At 44.9% G+C, this 9,220-nt stretch overlaps 2 protein-coding genes across 2 annotated transcripts; both read left to right on the top strand.

Moving 5' to 3' along the window:
- Positions 1 to 1,077: 1,077 nt before the first annotated feature.
- On the top strand, positions 1,078 to 3,393 carry LOC107694444 (uncharacterized). Its single transcript, XM_016494142.1, has 2 exons — positions 1,078 to 1,281; positions 1,480 to 3,393. Exon 2 carries the CDS (start codon positions 1,660 to 1,662, stop codon positions 2,905 to 2,907), a length of 1,248 nt encoding a protein of 415 aa, XP_016349628.1. The 5' UTR covers positions 1,078 to 1,281; positions 1,480 to 1,659; the 3' UTR covers positions 2,908 to 3,393.
- A 942-nt stretch (positions 3,394 to 4,335) lies between these two features.
- LOC107694443 (uncharacterized) lies at positions 4,336 to 6,746 on the top strand. Its single transcript, XM_016494141.1, has 2 exons — positions 4,336 to 5,743; positions 6,604 to 6,746. The coding sequence occupies exons 1-2, from the start codon at positions 4,523 to 4,525 to the stop codon at positions 6,706 to 6,708; spliced, it is 1,326 nt and encodes a 441-aa protein (XP_016349627.1). The 5' UTR covers positions 4,336 to 4,522; the 3' UTR covers positions 6,709 to 6,746.
- The last annotated feature ends 2,474 nt before the right edge of the window (positions 6,747 to 9,220 follow it).

The raw sequence follows: 9,220 nt of genomic DNA, 5'->3' as shown, positions 1-9,220 counted from the left end.
AAAGAAAGAACAAAGGCCAAGACTGACAAAGAATGGCAGCTGGCCGTGGTGCAAGCCGTAACGGGACCGGGGGGCTATTCTGTGCAGCGAAATCAGCAAGCAAGAGGATGGAAAGGAAAAAGGCGAGGAGGAAACTACACGAAGGGGACTGAGGGAAATTCTGAGAGATGGGGTTGTTGGATCTGCGAGACTGATGATCATGTGACCAGAAAGTGCACCAAATGTAGACTGTGCAAGAAAGATGGTCATTGGGCCAGGGAATGCCCAGGGAACCAACAAAATCAAGAAGCAGACTGAAGCGAGGGAGACGGCGAGCAGGGAGGAGGGGCCCAGGGCGAGCAGTCAACGGCCACAAGGCAGGGAAGTGAACATTTTTTAACCACACACACACACACACACACACACACACACACACACTGATTTACATTCTGCTCTCTGCAATGAAGAAAAAGCTTGCATTTCTTTATGTATTTCTGATTTGAGTAATGAAAATTCTGATAAATGTGTAAGGATGTACAAAAGTGAAGCTTTTATGTCGATGCCTAAATACCCCATGCTAGTGGAGGGGATATTGATTGAGTTTTTAGCTGATTCTGGGGCTTCCAGGTCATCTATACGACCATGTGACTTGCCATGTCAACCGTTATTATCAGGCGAAACAAATGAATCTATCTCTGCATCAGGGCATTAAATTTGTGAAAGATTCACAGTGCCCTTAAATTGTGAAACAGAAGGGGGCGAGGTTCTGAAACATGCGTTCATTTATACTCCAGCATGTCCAGTACCCCTCCTGGGTAGAGATTTATTGTGTAGGCTAAATTTGACGCTGGTTGCAGACTCTTGGGGTGTCCGAGTGGCAGGGAGAGAGCAATTGTGCTGTCTGCAGGCAGAGCCAAAGTGGGCCTATGAATGGCACATCATAAATCATGATTGGGCTGAAATGATGTGTGAGTTGGCTAAAAGTCAAACTAAGCCATTTGACAGAGAACTTATGTTGCCTGACAATTTACATTGCACGTCACATGTCGTAGTGGAACGAGACAACCAGTATGAAAATGACTGGTTTGAGGCAGGCCGTGTCAGCACCAATATCCCTTAAAGCCAGAGGCAATACTTGGTATAAAACCAGTGTTTGAGTCACTATTAAGAGAAGGAATAATAATACCATGCAATGATTCTCCAGTGCGCACTCCAATTTTTCCTGTGAAAAAGATAAGAGAAAAAGGTCAACCCACAGAGTGGCGTTTTGTACAAGATTTACAGGCAGTAAATGCAGCTGTCAGACAAAGGGCTCCATTAGTGCCAAATCCATACACAATCCTGTCACAAATACCACAAGATGCAACATTTTTCTCAGTGGTAGATTTGGCTAATGCATTTTTTAGTGTGCCAGTGGATAACGACAGCCAATTTTGGTTTGCATTTGAATTTAATGGCAGAGGTTACAAATTTACACATTTAAGTCAGGGGTATGGAGAATCACCGACTCTGTATAACGAAGCACTTCGAAGAAGTCTGGAGCCTTTGACCCTGACAGCTGGAACTGCTTTGTTACAATATGTGGATGACCTTTGTCTGTGTGCTAGAGATGAGTCTACGTGTGTAACTGATACTGTGACTCTCCTGAAGCATTTGGCTCAGGAGGGCCACAAGGTCAGTATGGCGAAGCTGCAGTTTGCGAAGCAGCAGGTTACATTTCTAGGGCATGTAATAACACCCAATAGCAAATCTCTGTCTGACAAAAGGGTTAAGGCTATAAAAGATGTACCAAAACCACTCACAAAGAAACAAATGCTGTCATTTCTGGGTATGTGTTCCTATTGTCGAACATTTATTCCAAATTATGCAATTCTTGAGCAGCCTCTGAGAGCCCTAACAATAGGGAAGGGGTTGAAGTCATGTGACAAAATTGAGTGGACAGAAGAGGCAGAAGAGGCATTTGTGAACATGAAAGTTCAGCTGTCTCTGGCGCCAACTTTGGGCCTGCCAGTACCAACCAAGCCTTTTGTTCAGATGGTAGATGAGAAAAATGGATTTATGACTTCTGTGTTATTGCAACATCATGGAGACAGATTGAGACCTGTGGCCTATTTTTCAAGCAAACTAGATCCAGTTGCAGCAGGCCTGCCACACTGTCTGAGGGTGGTGGCATCTGCTGAACAGGCCGTAATGGCGTCTAGAGAATTTGTAGGTTACTCTGACCTGACATTGATGGTGCCACACGCAGTGTCCATGATTTTGCAAGAACAGAAAACATCGCATTTATCAATGGCTCGGTGGTTACGATATCACACTATCTTGCTTGATATGCCGAATATCACTGTTAAACAATGCACGACGCTGAATGCTGCTACTCTCCTTCCGACGGAAGCGGATGGGGAGGAGCACCATTGTTGCTTGACTGCACTTGAACAGGTGTGTACGCCACGTCCAGATCTTTCTGATGTACCGCTTGAAAACTGTGAGAATGTCCTCTTTGTGGATGGCTCAGCTTTCAAAGATCCACAAACAGGCCTGAATAAAGTTGGCTATGCTGTAACGACTGAATTTGAAGTTGTGGCTTCTGGCTCATTGCCATCAAATTATTCAGCACAAGCAGCGGAGCTTGTGGCCCTAACAGAGGCGTGTAAACTCATGACAGACAAATGTGCCACTATTTACACGGATTCGCGCTACTCATTTGGGGTTACACATGACTTTGGCGCACTGTGGAAACACAGAAAAATTTTAAAGTCAGATGGGCGCCCAATATTGAATGCTCCTCTTGTAGCAGCTTTGCTGGAGGCTATCTTGCTGCCAGAGAAGATAGCCATTTGTAAATGTGCAGCACACACAAATAACAAAGATTTTGTATCTACAGGAAACGCCAGAGCAGACGCAGCTGCGAAGGCCGCGGCAGCAGAGTAGACAAAAGAAACAGAGTGTACTATGCTATCTGAAAGTAACCCTGACATTTATTCTTCCTTACAGAGCATGCAGGCATTTGCCTCTGGGGCAGAAAAAGACCAGTGGAGGCACTGCGGCTGTAAAGTGAAGGATGGTGTCTGGATGAGCTGTGATGGCAAGCCTTGTTTACCTCGACACTTCTTTACTCATTATGCTAAGTCAATGCATGGGAAAGACCATGCATCGAAAGGGGGAATGATTGCACAAATGAAAGAATTGTGGTTTACGAAGGGGTTTACAACATTTGCTGAACATTTTTGTAAAAGATGTGTCATTTGTAACACTCATAATGTGGCAAGAGGCATAAAAATGTCCCAAGTATCCCAGCCGGCACCGACAGGGCTTTTTGAATATCTACAAATGGACTTTATTGAACTATCCCCATGTGAAGGGAAGAAATATTGTCTGGTAATGGTTGATATGTGGTCCAAATGGGTGGAGGTCTTCCCAACGTCCAAACAGGATGCAGCAGCAGTAGCAAAGGCTCTGCTGACTGAAATAGTCCCAAGATGGGAAATTCCACGAAAAATCAGTTCAGACAATGGAACTCATTTTGTTAATGAGACAATAAAACAAGTGGGTAAGTTTTGGGGAATTGACATGAGGACACTTTGCAGCTACCACCCAGCTTCGGGCGGGGCAGTCAAGAGGGAAAATGCTATGATAAAAAACAAATTGGCTAAATGCTGTGAGGAAACTGGACTCACATGGGTTAAGGCGTTGCCGATTGTTCTCATGTACGTGAGAATGAGAAAACGATCTAGGGTAAACCTGAGCCCATATGAAATTCTCTTCGGTAGACCACCATTTATGGGTATGAAAGGGGCTAAACAACAGCTGCCATCAACAGAGGTGTGTGAGCATGACATGTTGAGTTACTGCAAAGAAATGTCCTCTCTGTTGTCTAATGTCTGTGTGCAGGTGAAAGCTGCGCAGGGGAAAGTTGCTGAAACTCCCTTGCATGACCTAAAACCAGGTGATTTCGTGGTGGTACGAGATCTGAGAAGGAAAAGCTGGAGAGCAAAGAGGTGGCTGGGACCGTTCCAGGTGCTTCTAGCTACCCACACGGCAGTAAAGGTGGCCGAGAGGGCAACGTGGATTCACGCCAGCCACTGCAGGAAGGTTCCATCTGCATCTCAGGAGGAGGAGCGGAGGGAGTAAGAGATCTGAAGCACATGTCAACAAGGGCCGGAAACCTGTATAAACATCAAGCGTCCTTATCAGAGCAAGAGGAAGGTCAGAACTGAAAAACAAGTACTGAGGCAGCCTGTGTGCAAGTTGAAGCTCATTATTCAACCACAAACAGCGGACACAGTGAAACGATACGAACTGAGAAAGAATTCAGGAAATAAAGATAGCGAAAGCACCACAGTGGGGTGCTCAACCGGAGCCCACAAAATTCTGGCAAGGTGAGAGGGAGGCTGGACAGGATTTCCAACGAAAGTGGTGCAATCTGTGCTAAGGCGGGGGCGCCGTGGCAAAGATAGAAGAAACCGGACTCACAGCGCATCTCTAACCAGTCTACCTCATACTTCCTGGGCAAACAACTGTGACGTTAACACTGCCAGCCGACAAAATGGAGCAAGTGAAGCCGTCGCACCCATTCAGACTGCACGGATTGTGTGGAATGAGAGGTACAACATGCATATTGACTGTGCTGGGTACGATTATTTGTTCAATCACCTTCTACCTGACTGCAGAGTTGATACAAGAAACAGGAAGATGGGTCGACCTGACTGTGAACTTTTCATCCAATGGTACTGACCATCGACGCATAAAGAGATCAACACTGACAATGGTGATACCAACGAAGGGAATGGATGAGAACATTGTCACGGTAACAGAAGGATCCAGCGTAAAGTTCGACTGCAATCCATATGTGAAGAACTGCCCGTACTGCGGAAAACCTGGGTATGGCGGTGCAAACAATGCTGACTATGCACACGTTTATTTTTGCAGAGACTCATGTAAATGGAGTGAAGTGAAAGCGTATGATCAACCTGCATACTATGGAATGGATGAAAGATTTAAGGTGGCGAAGAGGAATAAGCGAGGCCACAACAGAGACGGTATGACAGTCACAATAACCCATGTGAGAGCTTCAGACCAAGGCAAGTACTATTGTGGTATTGACAAGACAGGGGACGACTGGTATGAGACTTTTAGCATTATTGTGGGAAAACCAGCTCCAGAGCCAGTGAAACCCCTCGTTGAACCTGCCTTTCAACCAGCCACAAAGGAAGAGATAGCATGGATGGGAGACGGAGGAGCAGGGAAAGGGGGAGTGAATCCTGAAGTGCGAGGGGCCATGGCAAAGTGCCATGGGAATAAAGCGTGCACTCTGGCTGTGCTGCAGAAAAAGGAATTAGAGATAAACAGGAGTTGCTGGCTATGTCTGCAAATGTCTCACTCGTGGAAAGCGGCCCCATTGACTGTAGCAACTTTAACGGAAACCAGATGTCTGATACCGCAACAAATGACTGAGATACTGATGGCTGCGGACGATACACAGAAAGGGAGGATACCAAGGAAGAGGCTTGAGCTTGACTGCAAAAAGACACAGTGGGACGACAAACCAGAAATGATGATTCCACCACTGAGAGTAATACACACGCAAGGGGATGTGTGCGTCTGCCTGACAAAACCGAGATTGAAGCTGAAGGCAGGATGGTCTGACTGCAGGATCAGGATTGAGATGAAGAATGGAACAGCGAACAACTGCACGGCGATGATCGATGGGACAGCGACAAACTTCACATGTCCATTCAGCAGGCCGAGCGACACGTCTCCCGCAGCAGTGTGGGTGTGTGGAAACAGAGCATTTCATCATATGCCAGAAAAAGGGTGGTCAGGATGTTGTTATCCAGCATTAATAAATGTAGGGACATCTGTGTATTTACCAAGGGAGAGAGTAGAAAGAAAAGGAATGTTAACATTTTACCGGGGACTCTGCCAGAAAGGTACAATGGGTATGTGTTATCTAATCCTTGGACAACTCCTTGGGCTAACATAGGGTGGTCAGTTTTCCTGGGGGTGGGAACTGCTGTGAGTATAAATAAGATAAATGGGTTAGCATGGACTGTGTTAGCCATAGCCAATAGCACTGAGAACGCACTGACAATGGTTAATGATGAAATGAAACAAATTAGGGATGCAGTCATTCAGAACAGATTAGTACTCGATATGCTTACGTCAGAACGAGGGGGAGTTTGTAAAATGCTAGGTACATCATGTTGCTTCCATATTCCAGATTACAGCGAAAATGTTACCAACATCATCGCTCACATGAGAATGGCCATAAAAGAGCCTGAACGAACCAATAATGTATGGCTTGAATGGTTAGCAAACCTGTGGGGAGGATGGGGATACTGGTTGCTGAATACTGTATTACCAATTGTGGGGGCAGGATTATTGCTGTTATTGTGCCTACCCTGCATTTTTCAGTTTGTATCCAGCTCAGTACAGAGACTGATGAAGTCTGGTATGTCACATCAAATGGTTAAAATGACTGTATACCCTGAGAACATGTTTTTAGACATGGGTGAAGAGAAAATAGATGATGAAGAAACTACCAGTAGTGGAAGTTACAGTGAAATGTGTTAAACAAATTAAGAGAACGATACTTTGTATTCAAGACGTGGGGCGTTTGGTCAGTGTTTAGCCCAACTATATCTGTACTTTTTGCTTGCTAAAATTAGGGTCTGTCCCCACATTAAAAGCTTTAGCGTTTTTCTGACTTCTTTCACGAATTTAAGAGAGTGATCATTTATACGAAAATCAGAGATGAAGGGTAAAAAATGTGATGTGAAAGCTTAAATTTGCTTTATTGTTATTATTATTATTATTATTTTGAGTTTATTACATTTAATCTTGGTAAGAGTTTTAAGCATTGTAATGAATTTTTGTTTTATTAGTTATCAAAGGATGATAAAAAGGGGGAAATTGTGGTGGAAAAAAATTAATTTCTATTGACTTCTGCATGAACCTATGTGCTTATGGAACATAATGTAGTGTATGTGTTTTCTTGAAACTGCTGTGTAGTCACAATGAGAGATGGGTTTGGGACTTAAGCATAATATATATGGGTGATAAAGGGTCCACAGAGCCATATGGGGCTTAGGGGAGGATAACTGGGAGACCCATAGGCGTCTGCCCGTGACCTGGGGGGGGGTCATCTAGGCCCTAAATATAGGGGGAACCGATGTTTAGAAGTATGATATAGTATTGTGTTTTTGACTTTCTGTCCATGTATGGAAAATACAGCTGTTAAGACTTTGTAACCTTGACTTGGAAAAGAGATATAAAGCGGAGGCTTGCCCTCCCTTCCTTGTCACACTTTGCAGCGACTTGTATCCTGTATGGTGTTTGACCTTCTTTGCAAAGAATAAAACCTTTAAAAGACACTGAGAGTGAGTTTGTCTCTTATGCTGATGAAAGTTATTTAATTTTGCCCCAACATTATCTAACACTACAATGTAGGCTGCAAGCATCAAATGTAGTTAAGCAAATACACATGCATGATTTGAATAGGTGGAACTAGATGAATATCAATGTTTTTATCAGCTGTCTGAACTCCCATTCTGACGGCACCCATTCACTGCAGAGGATCCACTGGTGAGCAAGTAATCCGACGCGTACAGGCGAGAATTCTATCACTGAACCAAATATGCTTGACTGCCTCGAGGAGATGCGCAAGGTAGGAAATGCAGCTGGAGCTCCCTCAAATAAGAAACACACACACCTTTCTTAAAAGGAGGCTGCTCTTTCATTGAGCAGGAATCAGACCCAGGTCTCCAGCCTGGCAGGCAAGAATTCTGCCATTGAACCACCAATGCTTGACTAGCTCAAAAAGATGCGCAAGGTAGGAAATGAAGCTGGAGCTCCCTCAAATAAGAGTCTCAAACACCTTACTTAAAAGGAGGCTGTTCTTGCATTGGCTGGGAATCGGACCCCAGCAGGCAAGAATTCTACCACTGAACCACCAATGCTTGACTGGCTCAAACAGATGCACAGGGTAGGAAATGCAGCTGGAGCTCTCTCAAATAAGAACCACACACACCTTACTTAAAAGGAGGCTGTTTTTGCATTGGCCGGGAATCAGACCTTGGTCTCCCGCGTGGCAGGTGAGAATTCTACCACTGAACCACCATGTTCTCAAACACATCTGGGGTGGGGGGGACACAGGGTTACATGCTGTTTGACACTGCCATGATGATCAGCACTCCATTTGTGCCCCTGTAGCGCTGTCTTAGGGATCTTACAATATTGACATTGCAGTTTATCCCACTTTCATGCAGGTCAGCCGTAAGCCTGGACATATTTCTTCTGGTGTTTTTCAGAGACAACAGAGAGGTCAGTTTACTGTCATTAGTTGTTTTAACCCTGACCTTTCTTGCCTGCTGCCTGTAAAGTGTTATTGCCTTCAGGAATTCTTCAGAATATCATGAGCAGTAATTGCTTGTAATTCATTAAATAAGCATGAAAAAGCATTGTCTAAAGTGCTTCCATTAATTATCTGTAAAATGCAGCATCCTGAAAAACACACTTTTAGGAGATGCGCAAGGTAGGAAATGCAGCTGGAGCTCCCTCAAATAAGAACCACACACACACCTTACTTAATAGGAGGCTATTCTTGCATTGGCCAGGAATCAGACCCCGGTCTCCCGAGTGGCTGGCGTGAATTCTACCACTGAACCAGCAATCCTTGACTGGGTCGAAAAGATGCGCAAGGTAGGAAATGCAGCTGGAGCTCCCTCAAATAAGAATCTCACACACCTTACTTAAACGGAGGCTTTTCTTGCATTGGCCAGGAATCAGACCCGGGTCTCCCACGTGGCAGGCGAGAATTCTACCACTGAACCAACAATGCTTGACTGGTTCGGGGAGATGCGCAAGGTAGGAAATGCAGCTGGAGCTCCCTCAAATAACAACAACACACAGCTTACTTAAAAGGAGGCTGTTCTTGCGTTGTCCAGGAATCGAAACCCAGTCTCCCGCATGGCAAGCTTAAATTCTACCACTGAACCAGCAATGCTTGACTTGTTTGAGGAGATGCGCAAGGTAGGAAATGCAGCTGGAGCTCCCTCAAATAAGAACCACACACACCTTACTTAAAAGGAAGCTGTTCTGGCATTGGCTGGGAATCAGACCCAGACAGGCAAGAATTCTACCACTGAACCACCAATGCATGACTGGCTCAAACAGATGCGCAAGGTAGGAAATGCATCTGGAGCTCCCTCAAATAAGAATCTCACACACCTTACTTAAAAGGAGG

The sequence above is a fragment of the Sinocyclocheilus anshuiensis genome, unplaced genomic scaffold (genome assembly GCF_001515605.1).
Source record: "Sinocyclocheilus anshuiensis isolate Anshui unplaced genomic scaffold, SAMN03320099.WGS_v1.1 scaffold2982, whole genome shotgun sequence".
NCBI classification, from domain to species: domain Eukaryota; kingdom Metazoa; phylum Chordata; class Actinopteri; order Cypriniformes; family Cyprinidae; genus Sinocyclocheilus; species Sinocyclocheilus anshuiensis.
The sequence above is the reverse complement of the archived record's forward strand: the minus strand, read 5'-3'. Positions and strand labels throughout refer to the sequence as shown.